This window comes from Bactrocera oleae, chromosome 4 (assembly GCF_042242935.1).
Source record: "Bactrocera oleae isolate idBacOlea1 chromosome 4, idBacOlea1, whole genome shotgun sequence".
NCBI lineage: Eukaryota > Metazoa > Arthropoda > Insecta > Diptera > Tephritidae > Bactrocera > Bactrocera oleae.
The window spans coordinates 6,749,606-6,767,550 of NC_091538.1; the positions used below are offsets into that span (position 1 = coordinate 6,749,606).

At 33.9% G+C, this 17,945-nt stretch overlaps 2 protein-coding genes across 4 annotated transcripts in view; one reads left to right on the forward strand and one right to left on the reverse strand.

Moving 5' to 3' along the window:
* Magi (membrane associated guanylate kinase, WW and PDZ domain containing protein magi) overlaps positions 1-14,734 on the reverse strand; it is a 31,747-nt gene extending 17,013 nt beyond the window's left edge. Inside the window, exons 1-3 of one of the 3 annotated variants that reach the window (XM_036374805.2) lie at positions 13,126-13,333; positions 6,215-6,715; positions 5,338-6,132 (exon numbers count right to left, since the gene is read on the reverse strand). In XM_036374805.2, coding sequence (XP_036230698.2) covers positions 5,338-6,073 — 736 coding nt within the window. In that variant the 5' untranslated portion in view covers positions 6,074-6,132; positions 6,215-6,715; positions 13,126-13,333. Of the gene's footprint in view, positions 1-5,337; positions 6,716-13,125; positions 13,334-14,506 lie in introns of those variants that run through there. The other 2 variants (XM_070108888.1, XM_070108887.1) reach the window with 2 other exon arrangements.
* A 392-nt stretch (positions 14,735-15,126) lies between these two features.
* Positions 15,127-17,563, forward strand: Xbp1 (X box binding protein 1). The gene is made up of 3 exons (XM_036374816.2): positions 15,127-15,760; positions 15,825-16,133; positions 16,169-17,563. Exons 1-3 carry the CDS (start codon positions 15,543-15,545, stop codon positions 17,130-17,132), a joined length of 1,491 nt encoding a protein of 496 aa, XP_036230709.2. The 5' UTR covers positions 15,127-15,542; the 3' UTR covers positions 17,133-17,563.
* The last annotated feature ends 382 nt before the right edge of the window (positions 17,564-17,945 follow it).

Below are 17,945 nucleotides of genomic sequence, written 5' to 3' on the forward strand. Positions count from 1 at the left end.
AAAAGATACGAAGACTTTTTATAAACATAAGTATAACTGAATAATCCTATGATTTTAGAGGCCAAAGTCTAACTATACAATGAGGAATTCTCTTATATAGCCTCAACGAGAATACTCCACTTCATACCGACCTGAATAACTAGTAGAAGACAGTCGAGAAAAAAATTCAAGCTGTTAGCTGAAAAATCTTGCTTACTAGAAAATTGACCGACAACCAAAAACTATGCAGTACCGGTATGACCACTGAATTTAAGAAGCTTTATATGTGCTACGGACATTTAGGAAATACGAGATCTGTTTCTAGCTTATGCTAAGAATTTTAGAAATATAGATTACGACAATATCATTCCATTACTTTTGACAGAAACACATACGTTATTGACGTCATGAACAAAAAGTGGACATAAATCTCTCTCTCTCTTTGATTACAATTACTATGAAAGTTCGATTAATTTATGTGGTAGCTTTCGTACAGTGGATTTCTTTCTTTATGAATGGATAAAAACCATACCTTTCGAAAATGAGAGTTCGGTTAGATGCACGAGAGCCAAATAAGGAATCAAACTGTTGAAAGATAGAATAACTTCGGTAGAACATCCTGCGGTAGGAGATCAAATTTCGTACGTTTAAAGAATCCGTTCTTCATCTACAACATTTTAAGTTTTAATACAGACATTATATATATTTACTAACACGATTTGAAACAGCTTAGGATAGTCAGACGAAAAAAACACGATTTTTCTTTATAAAACAATAAATAAACACAGATAGTATAAATACTTGCATGTGTCAGTGCGACCAGCAGTCAGAACGTACAAACTAGCAAAGCATCAGCGGCGACAACCGACAATTATAACACACGTTTATAATTTTCGCTGCTACAAGTATGAAGCAAATTTCGCTTAGACATTGTAATGCTGCGCTCTGACGGTTTTCTTTGGAAGTTTCGGTCATAATTTATTATTTCCAAAGCACTCTAGTTGCATTCGCGTGTCAATCTCAGTATTATCTTCGTGTATGTACCTCGTTCTTTATAAAGTTGCAACGCTCTGGACACGCCCACATAAAATATAACCGCCACAGGGAATGGCTATGGACATTTATACATATTTTTGATCGTCAGGCGTTGAAGTTGCATTCATGTCCTAATGAACCGCACTGCTATAATTCTCTTCATATGACAATCACATCAGCCAGCCAGTATTTAAAACTTCCGCATCTTCGTTGGCGTTTTCATTGTCATTTATAGAAATTACTCATGTGTGCATATATGTATGTATGCCATGTCTTATGGCGTCTGTGACTCTCTACAATGCAAGTCGCATGTCCCGCCAATTTTTCGCATGCAGCCAACCACGGCAATCAAATTTGCCACAACAACAACAATATGCCATGTAGCAGATAAGTTTTAACACCACCTTGACTTACAACAAAACAGTTGGAACGTCGGTAATTCATCTAATTGCTTTCAACATGAACTATAGAAGGACTTAGTAACAGTCACATTCAAGGCTTGCTGTTTTCATTTGAGGGTTTCGAAGTTCATTTGGATATTTTTTGTAATAAATTTAAGTCCTAGCCGGTGACTGTTAAAGAAAGTGTCTCTATAGTGCATATATGGTATCTAGTCACGGTTTCACAATTAAATAAATAAGCCTAGATAGCCGCAGACATAGACATGAGATATCTACATAGTTAGTTCCAGTTTTCCATCAGAACCGGCTTACATAACGAGCGCAGACTGAAATGTTAGTCACAATATATGGTTCAGTAGTTAGCCTACGCATTAGTATTCGAATATTAACTAACCTGAACATATCCCACTAACGTATTAGCGCATGGACCACACTTTGTACACTTAGCACACTCAAGAGCTTTTGGTTAAATATCCGTTTTTTGTAGCTGATCTGCTTTGTGAAGGCACTCCACTATCAGAAGCCAAATTTTATTCTCAGTTTTGATCTTTTTGGATAGAGAGCACTACAGTAGCAATAAAATTTTGTGAACAGAAATCAATGACATGGTTTTGGTGGATTTTTGGCATCAACAGGATGTTGCTCATCAGGTAACAATCAATCTTTCGCTTACCAGTTCGGCAGTCAGTAGTTTAACCGAGGTCAATTGATCATCTTGGAGCGATGTTTTGACAATGCATCGAGTATTCATTAAGAAAGTCACCCACTATAAGATTGAAAACAGTCACTAAAACCTTGAAAATGGGTTCGAAAAGATGCGTTACCGAAAAACTAGTGGTTGCTTTACGGCGAAGGCTATAAAAAAATTACTTCAAATTATGTTTTTTTTTTGTAATTACATGAAGTTTGTGTAGAAATCGTGTGGGACCAGACGCGAGACTTGAACCAATCGCAATAATTGGTATTCTTGATGACTAATTGCAGGCCAGATTTGGCTGAGTTGACGACGCGACAGACCTAATTTAAAATCTACAAACGAATAGCAGATTGATAATGTGAAAGTTCGTTTTAACTAAAAGTTCTTTCTTATTTCGAATCATGCAAAGCATAAAGTTTTGCCTCAAACAAAGTTTCAATTTTATATCAATAAGAGTTTTCATACTCTGTCTGAGTAGCTAATGAATTTTTACACCTATATGCATAATTAGCAGTCAAGTCAGGTATATTACAGCATAACATAATAGTCAATAGCACAGACATACTATGTACATATGAACAATAGTACTTTGGGAAGTCATGGTAAGAGAAATTACATAAGGAAAACGAAAATAAGAGAAAACAATTTTGAGGGCAGCAACGAAAATGAAAGGGTTCAATGGCCTAGCGTCCGAAAAACGTGTTGCCTTTCTTTTTATATCATTTTTTTTTTCACTCAGCGCACACGGCATGTAGCTTGAAGAACATGGAGAGCAAAAGCATGAATAATGGTAAATGAAAAACATTGGTCCCACACAACTTTATACGGTCAGTATACCGACATTGAAATTACGAAACGCCGCTTGATTTTTAGTTGACTACACGCGCCGATTAAGGCGTCAGCCTACACATTATACAATACAAAATAGAATATGAATTTACGCATTTCAATGGACAGAGAGTGTAAACAAAGCGTCGTGACTATTGTTTATAATGGACAATAAGAATAGTAGCGTCTTTTCATATTTATTTGTACTGATTTGAAGTGCAAAACGAAATGTTGTAAAGAGAGGGAATGTCACAGTAACCACGACCACATTGAATGACTGTAGTAGCACGTAGTATTCTACTAGCTAGCTTTGGTGTTACGGTAAATATAGTATTTCTACTGAATGAACTTTTTTATGAAGTAAACATATAACCTGGCTTTTGAGCTTACAACACGTCACCTAAGAAAGACAATTGGAATGGTAAACTCAACAAGCTTCGCACTATGTTCTCTTTTTCTTACAGCCTTTAATTTTTTAGAGGCGAAAGATAATACTTAGCGTTTGGTAGATGTCGTCATAATGCCAAAAAGAAAATTATTATAGTCTCACAAAACTTGTTATGGGGCAAAGTAAAAAGAGAGTAGGCACTTATGTTAAGGTGCATCCCAAGGCCAAAGTATAAGTATAAACAGGTAAGAGTCTTTGAAGACGTTTATTGTTGCTGTTTTCTTAAACATACTTAGAATATTATTTTTTTTAATTCAGAACAACTCTTGGTAATGATAATGCACGGGTTCTTTGCAACTCTTTTTTCAAAAACTCATCTCATATCGTTCGGCAGTCACCGTATTCACCTGATTTGGTCTCGTGCGACTTTTGGCTAGTTACGAGTATGCCGTTTTTATACAATTTAGGGGATAGTAATCGAATATATGAAGATCTTGAACACCGGTAAAAGATTATTCCGACTGTTTCGAGGACTGGAAAGCTCGCTGGCAGAAACGCGTTTTATCGGACGGGGAATACTTTGAAGTTGGTGAAATTGACTTGGAAGAATACATAAAAAATTTACATCTTATAAACAAATTCACCTTACTTTTTGAGCACAGTAGTACCTGAGTGTGGACGTACACAATAGTGATTCGAGCTTTAGGCATAATCCTTTTCTGGTAATATGAAAAATTCAAAACTCGTTCTCTAATATTTTATAAGCCTACTATGGGAAGATGAGGGCACCAGGGGAATAGATATATCATTTGATCAAATTCGACACGGGCTGGTTATGGATTGACTCAACACATTTCGATAAATGTTACGACTCTTAAAAAGACCTGAATCTGTTCTGAAAACGACGTCGAATAGAGGAAAATTACTTGATAACGTAGCCGAGGACCCTACTGGGCCCGACTGGTGTCGAGGCATGGGTTGATGAATACGACATCAAAACAAAAATGAGCCGAAACCGAAAATACTAAATTTTGCTGCAGCCACTGAAGGCCATCCCAAACGAGGCTTATAACAAGTTTATGGAAAATTGGATCAAATTTGATTTTTCAGACGGAAGTGTTCAGACAATTTTGAGTTCTTAAAGAAGTTATGTAGAAGTAACTGTTCAGTACTTATGAGTTGATAAATCAAAAAAATGCTGTCTAAATATTGTCGGAATGTATGGACTTTTATTTTATGGCAAAAAAGTATTAGACAAAGTTAAAATAATAATTACTGGGGGTTGGTCTTGCCTTTTTTTCAAATAAAATAACATTCCAAATAACAATAAATTATAGTTAAAAAACTAAAAAAAAAGCTTTAAAGAAAGTTTTAAACCTCCTCCTATAAAGCTCTTCCCTACCATCCTACCCAAGCTAATAAAAGCATATTAAAAATAACAATAATAAATTATATGCATATGTATGAATCTAATACACAACAAAGCCAACGAATGTATTGCTCATTGATTAGGTTATATTTCTACTTTTGATTTAATGCAAAGTGGTTGCTTTCAAAATTTTGAAATTGATAGTTTTAGGAAATGACCAAAGCTAATGACATGTGTATATATGTATATACATATGTGTAGTTATGTATGCCAATATGGTGGTAGGTTTTAATTACCAATGTAAATAAGTAACTACCCACAGCCGATCAACAATTTCAAAACAAGGTTACTAGTAACTGGTCTAAACGCTAATGAGCCATACATTTCACATATGTATTCTTATACATATACCATATGTCTGTATAAATTTATGTGCATAGTCGTGTTGCATATGAAAATATGTAGCTTTATGAAAGTTATATGGACTGGATTATACTACTATGGGAATTGATAAAGTCTAAAGCTTGAAATTTGATTTTCAATTTACTTTTTGTGAATTTATAAACATACATACATAAATATCTACATATGCATTTTACTGAGTGAATAGTTATCATCTTTTAAATAGCACTAGACTCACCTTTACTTCCTTTGAGAATGCTGCTGATGTTTGCGCTGCCGTTACCGTTACCATTGCTATTATTATTATTGCTGCCATTGTTACCGTTGATATTACTATTATTGTTGTTGTTGTTATTATGATTGTGATTGCTTTGACTGCTAGTGGCTGACAACTGCTGATTGTTGATGGACGCTGTTGGCGACATGGCATTGCGCAGTTGTGTTAACGGCGGCGGTGGTAGTTGTGTTTGTGGTTGTGGTGGTGCAACATCCTCACGGGATGTATGCATATTTGCCGACGGCTTCTTGTCCACAACAGCAGCATGCGTACTGTGACTGTGATTGTGGCTGTTGTTGTGATTGTTATTGCCGCCGATGTTTCCGTTGGCAACATTTAAATTTGAATTTCCGTTAAATGTGGTTAAACTGGCTGCAACGGTGCCGGTAGCAGCTCCAGCCGCTGTGACTGAAGTTGTTGTTGCAGGTGCCATCATCGGCGACAAGACATTGCCAGCGGCATGCGAGCCTCCATGTGGCGCCGGCGGATGGTGATAATGATGGTTCAACGCGGCACCGGTGTTTTGTGTGTCGGTTGGCGTTGCTATTCTTGCGGCACTAACATCAGCGTCGCACTGCTCGCTACCACTGGAATTTATTGCCATTGCTGCTGTTGTTGGTGGTGTTGTTGTTGTTGTGGCTGCTGTTGCCATGTTAGCAATTGTGGCTTGCGAATTTTTTGCTGCCAATGTCGGCATTTTTCAATGCGAATTTTCTCGGTTGCAGTTCGTTGTTGCTATTGTTGTCGTTATTTTAGCTGTTTGTTGTTATTGTTTTACAATTATTTTATTCTATTATGCTTTAATGAGATTTCTTTCTAATCTTTTTAATTAACTTACTTTAACTGTAGTAGAAAATTGCGTACATTTTGCCGCATTTGTTTTTGTTTTCACAGTTTGACGTTTGCAAGAAGCTTCGTGCGTTTGTTTGCTTTCGGATTTCACACGCGACTTTTGATACGAGCACTACTATCTGCACTTCATTTGCACTTTTCTTATACACCAGTTCGAGGCGCAAAGCATTATATTTATGCCGACATAACGTGGGTACGTATGTATGTACGCACACCTGTTTGAGAAAATTTACTTGAGCAAAATGCACAATTTTCTGGCTGTCGTCATGGTTGTATACGTGTGGAATATCTACATTTTTTTTAGCTACAGAAAGAACTTTTTCACTTCACTATCACAATTGTCTTTAATATTGTATGAATGAATTGCATTCTCTTTTTGAGTGAAATTTTATAATTTTCATAAATACATATATATTATAATATCAGCCATTTTCCATGTTATAACTTCACTTAATATTATTTATGAGTAGTTTTCGTAGAAAAGCATCTGAAAAAAGATATAAACAAAAAATGTTATTAATTTAATGTAATTTTTGCAAAACAAAAAAAACACCAGAAAATATGTTAACTTGTGAAGCTATAACAAATACAGAAAATTTTTTTTACTTTAAAAATCCTAAACAGAGAAAATAATGGGTTATTCCGGGACAACAATCAACATCGACTGCAAAAACAGATCGATTCGGTAAGAAGACAATGCTCTATGTTTGGTGGGATCAGAAGAGTATGGTATAGCATAAGCTTATAAAACCTAGTGAAACTATAATAATAGCAATCGCTACAGACAACAAATGATCAATTTGAACTAAGCAGAAGACACGCAAAAGTAATTTTGTTACACGACAATGCACCTGCACACAAAGCAAAATCGTTTCAGGATACAATCAAAATACTTGGCTAGAACTGCTACCACACCCGCCATATTCACTAGTCTTGGTAACTTCCGATTAGCATTTGTTTTCATCGATGGCACACACATTGGCTGAGCAGCACTTCGTTTCCTACGCAGAAGTCGAAAATTGGGTGTCTGATTGGTTTGCTTCAAAATACGCATATTTCTATTGGCATGGTATTCACAAATTGCCAGAAAGATGGTGAAAATATGTCAAAAGCAGTGGTCAATACTTTGAATAATTTTCTTTTACTTTCCCAATCAAAATTAGTATTTCATTAAAAAAAAAAAGGGCATTTCATACCGGTACGAGGCCTATAATGGATCTGAGTACAGACTAACTACCAGACCCACTTAAAGAGAACGATTAGAGAGCAAGATTTGTTTTCTTAATTTTTTTTTCGGAAAAACCAAGTGAAATGACTTGTCAACGTTTATATACGTTGATGAGAGAAGTACAAAATTATTTGCAGGTTTGAAGTAATTAAATGTCAAGCTTAAAATATTTGCATAAAGCGCGAAACAAGTGAAAGGAACTTTTAACTTTTATAACAATTCACCTAAGTTAAAATAAGAGATAACTGTAACACATGCTTATAAAAACTTTTATGGTAGAAGACAGACATAAAAGAAATAATGTGTATCTTAAGTAGTCATTGCCAAAGAAATATCAACCAGTTTTCAATGAAACTAAAATTACTTATAAAAACTCCAAATTAATACATTAAAATGATACTAAAAAGTGTAATGTAGTAATGTAAAAAAGGAAAACTACAAACTTAAGCTAATCGTGGCCAAAGACCGCTAAACTCATTTAAAACTGCTGCTTAACCTCAACACATAAAATTTATACAGCTGCACCTGAGCGACGGTAAGGCGGTTAACCGTAAAGCATCGGTAGCAGACGTTGCGGCAATAGCGATGAAAAACAAAAGTGATTAATGTGTGAAAGATGCAGTGTTGAGGTAAAGAGAAAGAAGAAGGGAATGTCCAAAAAGCTAATGACGCTGAAGCTGGAATGCAGCACAATGTACTATACGCAGCAAAAACTTGTATAAAAATTAAAAACTCTTTCTCGAGAAGGAGAAATTTCGATATAAGGAATAATTAATGTTTTGGAATTTTCAATACTGGAAGTTAAACTACATTCAAGGTCTTAATTTAGAATCATTAAAAATTACAGATTAACACTCTTTCTCGAGAAGGAGATATTTCGAAATAAGGAAGAGTTCATGTTTTGAAATTGTCAATACTGGAAGTTAAACTACAATCAAGGCCTTAATTTTGAATCATCAATAATTACAGGTTAGCATTTTTGTTTAGCAAAACTCTGGGGATTCAAAAAGTACGGCATTTTTAAATTATGTAAAAGTCGCTGAGCACAATTTCTCCAAAACAGTTGAACCTTGAATCGGCTTGATATTTTCACACGACCTTCTTAGATATACATATGTATGTAATTGTCAGATATTGATAGCAGTAAAAAGATTTTTGATAATTCGAATTTTTAAGACACTCTGAATTTTTCACAAAAAAGAACTTATTTTGGTTAGTCGCCATTTCGTCAAAATCTAATTTTTGACTTGTTCTTCATCCATAATCTGTATTCATCTGTATGAATAATACATTTTTTTGGTTTGTGGTTTTGAGATATTTTAAGCAAAAAAATCTGCCTGACCGCCAGACACCGGATCAATCGTCATCCTGAAGATTGGCAACGGAATTAAGAGAATTCAAAATTTTTAATTTTTCAATTTTCAATATTTTTTTCCAATACCAAAATTCATAACATAGTGGTTTAATACAATGAAAAAAGAGTATATAAAAACTTATACTGCATAATTCAATCCTGAACGCTTACATATATTTGGTTGAATGTGATTGTTTACACGACAATTTTTTTTTAAACCCAAAGCACGTTTGTAGCTGACACACTGTGCAGGTTAAATATTTAAAACATTGAATTTCAACTTTTTCACATTATCGCAATGGAAAGTCGACGGCAAGTAGCAAAGCATAAGTTAGCCTGTGTGTGGAACTATGTACCACATAAACGTGTGAACTGAAAATTTTGCAAAAACACAACATGCATTGTTGTAAACAAAATTTCATTGGAATTATTAATTTTTTTTTGATTTTTTTTTTTTTTGGAAAAAGCACTCTTTAACGCTGGAAATATTTTATTTGAAGTTAAACGCAAATAAAAGAGAAGCAACTGTGTGTGGACGTACTGTGAGGAATGACTGAAGCGACAGGCGTACAACACGACACTATAACGACAAGACGAGCTGAAAGTTTCGAAAACACCGCATAACTGACTGACTGAGTGATTGTATGAACAATTGACTAACTGCTAGACTTACTGACGTACTCTTAGATTATCGTCTGTCTGACTGCGTGATGGATGGCTAAATGCGTCAGCCGCAAGTTGTTTGTGAGGTAATAGATGACAGCGATGGTGGCAAGTGCAGCACTGCGCCATCAACTACCGACATGTTGAGTGCTGCAGCCTCCAACGCTAAACCAATGTAATTGCAGATGCACCGCAAAAAAAATTTGCAGTCAAATGACATTGTTGGTAGAATGGCAGTGGCATTGTGCTGTTGCTACTGTGCTAATGATATTGCTTTATTTATTTTCTTTCAAATATCATGGTCGAGATTATGATGTTATAAGTAGAAATGATGAACAAGCTATTTTTTCTATTCTCTTCACGCTTAAGTTATCGCGTGAATGTTTTTAAACTCTACCGATGAACACGCTAACTTCGGCAAACTATTAAAAACTCGCTTAAATAGAATTATTCACCAACAGATCAAATTTGATATGGACTGGTCTGTTTAAACTGCGTGCGCAAGCCGAAACGATAAACAATTTTTTGTGTTTTTAATAGATTCAAGGCCACATGTTGCAGAAGTGTTTTGGGGAGTCTACTTTATTACAAACACAAGTGCTTGAATGGCACAAAGCATTCAGCGAAATTGATGAAGTAACGAAAACTTCCCTCATGCGAATCGCCTCTGGTATTGACGATAACATCGAAAAAGTTGAAGAAACAATGCTTGAAAATCGTCGTGTTGGTATCAGAAAGATAGCAGAAGATCTCAACATCGCTTATGAATCGACTTAACACATTTTGGTTAGTGTTTTGAGTATGAAGCGTGTCAATGCTATACTCGTACCAAAAGACCTGAATCTTTTATAAAAACGATGTCGAGTATAGGTCGCCAAAGAGATGTCACGGATTTAAGTCTTTGAACAGAAGTTTAGACGTCTGGTCACCATAACTCTGTCGTTTTAGTATTAAGTCGCCGTAACGAATGGAGCAGATATATAACCGTCCAAAGGCTATCAATTCCTCAACACTTTAAAGGGTAAAATATATCTAACCTTAATAATAAATTTATCAACACAACAATGAGGCAATAAAATTTTAATGCTGAGATTATTTAGAGCTTAATATAATAGTAGAATACGAAATCTGTTGAGAAAGCAAAAGCAAAAGCAAAAACAATTAAAATTACGTGAAAAGCAAAGAGTGTAATAAAAATTTCGTAGAAAATGTGATGACCAAGATCAAAGGTATGTGCCAAAGGCATGCAGACACAAAAATATGTGTGTAATCGTATGAATATTTGTGATGTAGCAGCTATGACGCATAACTTGTGCGACACAAAGTCTTTTAAGGAATTTGAAGATAAAAAATAATTCAAAACTACAGATACAGGGGGCTCTACATGCAATAATTCTAAGAAATCGAATTTTTCACTTAAATCATATTAAATGCAAATGTCAGCAATAGATTACGATTTTTTAATGTGCATAAAAATGTATCTACGTACAGTTGCGATCAAAATATTAGTAGTGCGCATAATGTAGTAAACTAATCAAAAAAAATATAGGTTTTTTATATGCAAAATATTTACATTTATATTTTAGCAAATTATTTTATTAACAAGTTATTCATAAAAAAAACTTGAGAGATTAATTTATTTTAATATTACTTGAACTTATTTTCGAAAGGATTTGCATATACATATAGGCGATCAAAATAACAGTAGTTATAACTCAGCTGAGTACAAAAGTTTATGTAATAATTCAAATCAAAAAAAATCATAGCAAAATTAAATTAAATATATAAATAATAATAAATGCTTAATAGCGTTGTTTAAAACTATTAAAAATATTTAAAAAAAAACTGTTCATAAAACTTCAAATAAAAATGAATTTATGAGAAAAAAATTATCAGAGGAAATGTCAGTTAATTTTTTTAAATTAAAACTATAACGAAAATATAGTCGTTCAAAAACGCAGTAGACCGAATTGCATGGAAAATGCATTTAACCGTAGCGTGCTGAGAAGCAATTTATGTTATGAGGTGAATGCAATTATATTTCATACGTACATACCTATGTACGTATTGCTACATTATTTAGCATGTGAACTTAAAGTTTTAAAATTTACATTGCATACAGACGACGAAGTTAATTTTGGGCTTGACCGCACGTCTCTTCAAGTTTGTTGTGTGTATAACTAACATAGTTTACATACGTATTTGCTCAATTACTTCATATATTTTAAACGGCTAACGCATATTTTTTATTGTTGAATTTTAAAAAAGGCAATAACATATTTTAAATGTTATATAAAAACAACTAACAATTTCAAAGGAAGACACTTTAAAAAAATCGAGTTGCCAAAAGCATATTATTATTATTCTGGTCACCACATTTTGAAGAGTAGTTTCTTTTTTTGCGATTGGCAAAATTATTATTAATTAAACATATTTTATACATTTTTTTTAAATAAAAAATTTCTTTTTAATTGCCGTTTAAGTTATTAACGCTTGAATTATATTAATTCACAGTTTTTAAATACTTTCATCACATCACTTTCATTTGCAATCAACGCCTAACATACTTGAATACGTTCGCATGTAATTTTACATTTCTTATTTGATTTTGTTTTATCTACATTTTATGTTTATTTACAATGGCACCTAAATATGTGTATTCGTATATAGCATCTTAAATACAAACCAAAAATGCGAAAAACAAATGTAACACCGCTGCACCAATATTTACACAGTCAATAATTTTGTAATTGATACAGCTGCTGCAGTAAAGGACGGGAAGTCGCAGTTGGTGAAAGATCACCACTTTCCATTTTCACTCACAACAAATCAAAATCATACGCGATTAAATCACGTTCCACAACAAAACGTCGCCCAGTCAATAAACCAGAAAAAACACTACACATTTATCTTATAGATGCAAGAGAGGCACAAAGGAGAAACACTAAGGTGACACGCACAACAAATGCAAAAAAGACAACATCAGTCAATAACAAACAGCAAGCAAGCGAAATTACTTGTTAAAAGTTGTTGTGGTGACCACAAGTTATTGATAGTGTGGTAGTGGAACCTACTGTTGTGTGGTAAAGCTGCAGGTGTAGCTAAGTACTTACAGCAATAGCTTTATTTTTGCGAAAATAAAATTAAAAATAAAACAACAGCAAACACGTTAGACGACGACCGGACGTTGCATACCTATATAGGTATGTAGTATACATGTGAAGTTTCACAACTTCACTACTAGTGCCTCGGATTACAACTTAACTATAGGCTCAGACGATGGCGTCTACGACAGAGACAACATTGAAGATCTCACGCGTTGTCGCGGCTTTAAAACGCACTTGACTTTCTTTTCTACACCTTTTTCCGCAAGCGGCTTGTCAGCCGGTTTCCACCAACTCCACCTGTTTGCTGCTGTCAATCGTTTGGCAAGTAGCGTAAAAAAAAAATTTCACTGCTGTTTGGCCATTTTTTTGCAAATATATACGTATGTATGTATATTAATGTTTTTCGATAGACAATAGTCGCAGTAAAGTCTAATTTGAACTATTCCTTTTACTTATACTTTCATATATATAAAGATAAAATACACATTTTTAATCAAAACATTATTATAATATATGTATATACATATATGTATACGAATACATACATAAATATGTAAATATCTGTTTAATGAAACACACGCTCCAGCAACAGATGTAAAGCAGAAACCAGCGCACCGAGCGTGCACAACCAACACGTACGACGAACGAATCGAACTAAAGTGGGAAACCAGCATTGATGTTGTCGTTCGCTTCAATTCTCTACCAGCAACTCGTTGCTGTTGCGATCGAACGTCTGCCAATTTCTTTAATAACGTTGAGCCTACGATAAAAAAGAAATTGGCGGAGCAATATTTGTTTTTATTATTCAAAGTGAAATAGACAGCAAAACATGCGCTACAAGAGGCTTTCAATCGGTGTTTGCTGTTTTCCACCAAAAAGTTATGATATCGAGGTACTTTTATTAAATATCATCGGATATAAATCTAACACTCCAGAAAATTGTATCAAAAAATTGCAGATTGTAAGCTGCCTTGTAAACTGTATATTAGGATTTATTTTATCCTAGGGTGGATTTTGAGTGAGGCTACAGGTTGTCAACGCATTTTTATAGAAGAAAAAGTCGGACACCCTATAAATTATATTCATAAATGTTTAGTGTTATGAGTTCAATCGATTAAGCCACGTCCGCCTATCTGACCGTCCCTCAGTTTTTGAGAAATCGATCTTAAAATTGTTCAGATCGGGCTCCAATTATATATACATATCTGCCATACAAACTAAACGATCAAATCAAGTTTTTGTGCAAGCGAAGTTAATGTTTTTTTTTCATTAAGAAACTCGGCAATGTCGAATAATAATGAAACATTAACGACCAATCAATTTATGCTCAAAGATTCTTCTAAAAATTTAGTTACATAATAATGTTTTTTAATATTTTATCATATCGCTTTCACTACAACTAAAATATATTTTATATGGCCTTCAATTTAGTCAATTAGTGAACTGTCTACAAAATAAATCCTAAATTTATGCAGCAAATTGACTAAATTAAATGCAGGCTGAAACTATTATATAGAGCTGCAGCAATGTTATTTGAACACACACATACAAAATGTATGAATATCTCGAAATATTTTAACGTTTTGTGTTAAAATTCTAGAAGCAATTTAAGAGTTTTATAGAACATAAAATCTTCTTCTGGTTACTATAAATAAGCCTTAGTAAAATGTTTTAAATGCGGGCCACCTGTATTGTTACACTTGGCTAACTTGCGTGCACCTGTGTCAGACATTTTCACCCGCGCACAATCATCCCCTTCTCTAATAACATTGCTTTAAATATAGTTGCAATGCGTATACATGCTAACCAACAATTAATCCATACACAAAATATTTCATAAAATGAACATTTACATATATCGGTTTATGTTTAATTAAACAAATTTATTTTTCTGCCAACACTCCTTTAATTTTTCAACAAATTTACCATCTATTTCCACATACACACATATGTAGCTTAGAAGCGACGCTTTATTAGCAAACAAGTGGTTTAAGGAAACTCAATTTAATAACTTTACATACTTGAGGTATTTCTAACAGTATATATTTGTTTTATCACTTCTAGGCACTATTATTTCATTGTGTATATAAATAACTCAATTCCGGATTAAGGAATTTTATAAAGACAAAAATCAAAACAAAAACTTTTCCGAAAATCGCGTTGCGCATTTTTTCGGAATTTGTTCTCCGAAAACTTAACCATGCAACCCTGAAGTAGATTGTAGAAGATCAAATTTTATTATTGTCCGCTACAGGGTGTACAAAAGAGAAAATTTAAAACACCAGAAAAGTAAATATATGTTAACAAAAAATTAAATTAATAGTTCATATTATATTCGTAATAACGATTACTAATCTGATTTTTAACTTTTTTGAAACATATATAAAATCGGTGTTTTTCTAAATTTGTTTATACATATATATAATAGTTTGATTTACTTCATACAACCCTGTAATTGTTATTCCCACCAGAGAACGTATATTATACGTTCTCTGTCTGAATCATCAAGTCAAAAACACGATTTAACTCGACCAATCAGAAAACACCAAGTCAGTAAATGTTAACAAATGCGTAAAAAAACTACAAGTGCAAAGATTACTAATCACCAGTTCAAATTGAACACGACAGCGATTTAGTTAAAGGCGAACATTTTTATAGATACAATAACGGAGTCATGTGAAGTGCAGAAGAAATAGTAAAAACTTTAGAAATGCAGCAGAACCTAACTCAACATAAACGTAAAAACAAATTGGATAAAAGTAATTGCTAAAGACACGTCAGTCTTAAATAATAATCGAAAGTGTAAACATGAAATAGAGAAAAGGAATTACAATTTAAAGTCGAAGAAGCTGTAATGCCTGAATAGAAAATCACAATACTTCGGATAAGATCATACAGAAAAATTTATTTGATTGAGAACTCTTTAAACCTTTAAGTTGAACGGACTCAAACCGAATACACTATGGCAACAGCACCAGCCGTTTTTATAACTGTGCCCAAGTACGTGGCTATAACACACACTCCAACCATGACATTGCCGAAGATTAGGCCAGCACCAACGACCACGTCATCACAAGGAACAATTAATGCAAATGCAGTGGTTGAGGATGGTGCTTCAGCGCCTAGGGGCAAGAAGCGACGCCTTGACCACCTATCTTGGGAAGAGAAAATACAAAGAAAGTGAGTCCTGGTTTTAATTTTTTTAATTTAGGAACTTTTTTAATGTATAAAAAAATAATTGCAGAAAATTAAAGAATCGTGTAGCCGCACAAACATCACGCGACCGAAAGAAAGCACGCATGGAAGACATGGAACATGAAATCGATGAACTGACACAAAAGACAGAAATTTTGCAAAATAAATGTGAAAGCTTACAAGCAATCAATGAATCACTTCTTGAAAAAAATCGCAAATTGGATATGGAAGTGGAACTCCTACGTCAAAAACTCAACGAAGTGCAACAACAACAAAAGAAACAACAAGAGCAATTCGCCAGAAATATCGCCAAATTGAAGGCTAAAACAATAGTTGAATCTTGTGCCGGCTGTGAGTCCATACTCAATGGATCTGCAGTATCCATATATACTGACCCTCTGCAGCAGGGATCAACACAAATGGACTCTCAGCCGACAGAAGAACAACTGAAAAAGAGCAACTCAGTGGCGTCACTATGGAGGATTATTGCACTTTGCCTACTCTTCAAGATATGCTCCTCGTCGACGAAGAATTCGATGCCAGTAAATTGGAAGAGCTTGCCGAAAGCCTCTTGGCCGATATCGCAGCAGACATGGAAGCTGGTAATGGAGCGAGCAATGAAAATGTTGCCAAAGTTGCAAGCAACGCAGAGCGATTGTCTGGATCAGTGGTGGGGCCCAAAACAGAGTGCTTGGAATCCAGCCAACATACAAACACACAAAGTGTCAGCTTAAGTGATACAAAATGGACATTATCCACAAAAAATGATACAAAACGATTACAAAATAAATCAACTACAGCGATAGATGATGAATTAAAAACTATGCCAAACAGTAATCCTACAATTGAATTATCAGCAACAACAACAACAATGCCTACAATAACTACTGACAAGGAAATATTTAGAATACAACAAGCAACTGATATCCATTCAATACCGCCGGATACAGTGTACGGTACATACGATGCCAAAACCAATTCAATAACAATTGTAATGGATGATGATGCAGTGCCAGTAAATGAGGCCGTCGAAGAAATATATTGTGATGGTGTAACACCGCAAATGGGTGACGAAATTAAATATCCCACACCCGCGACTACACCCTCACAAGTTTTTCTCAATGTGGTCGATGATTCGGACGATGACTTCAACTTCGACCCAATAGAGAGATTTCTGCGACCTAAACGCCCGTTAGCGAAATCACCTGCACCATCACTACATTCAACCGCCTCGGATCATGGTTATGAATCGATTATTGGTTCACCAACATCGACAGCGACAGAACAGTTCGACGCGAGTATTGAAGATTTCGGCTGGCAGGGTAGTTTTAACGATTTGTTTCCCAGTTTGATCTAAGTAGCACTATATACTACCTATATGTATGTTATATTCTCAATATTTCTTATGTAGATGCTGTAATTGGCAATAGTTGTAGGTGTAATGTTAGGCTTAGTATTTAATTTGTGTAGTATGTTAATATTGCTAATTTAATTGGGTACGTTATTGACAAACTGAGTCGGCAGAGCCGTCAAGTGGCTACTGCGTTAAATAAGATTTTATATATTATATATTTAAACTTGAAAATGCTCAAATCACTAAGCACTGGAAAAAGTTAAATTTAATTGTACTCTATTTTTTATATTTTGTAAATTATACTATTTATCGCTGTATGTATTTGAAAAATAAATTTAGTGGTTGTTTTATAGTCATTAAATGCAACTTGAAAATGGATGGAGCCCATTTGAAAAAAAAAACTTACAAATAAAATATTAAAACACCAACACAAATAGTTTTTTTTAACGAAAATGTTGTGAAGCAAGCTGAAATAAAGGCATTTCAATTCAAAATCGGGTGCATTTTTATGTGTATAAAAAATTGCAAATATAATTTAATAATAAAAATTGAAAATTTTATTTTCAATCCCAAACATCTTGGTTTAAAAATTGAGAAACTATTTTTTAATTAAAAAATTGGAGTAGTAGTTAAAATTTTTTTAACGGCATTACAAATTGAAAATTTAATTTTTAATAACAATATTGGAATTAAAAACTTCAAATCTACTTTTTAATCCAAAATGTTTAAAATAAAAAATTCACAGCCCTAGTTGCAGTACTGTATAACACTTTATAAGTACTATTTATTTTAAATACAATTCAAAATAAAACAAAA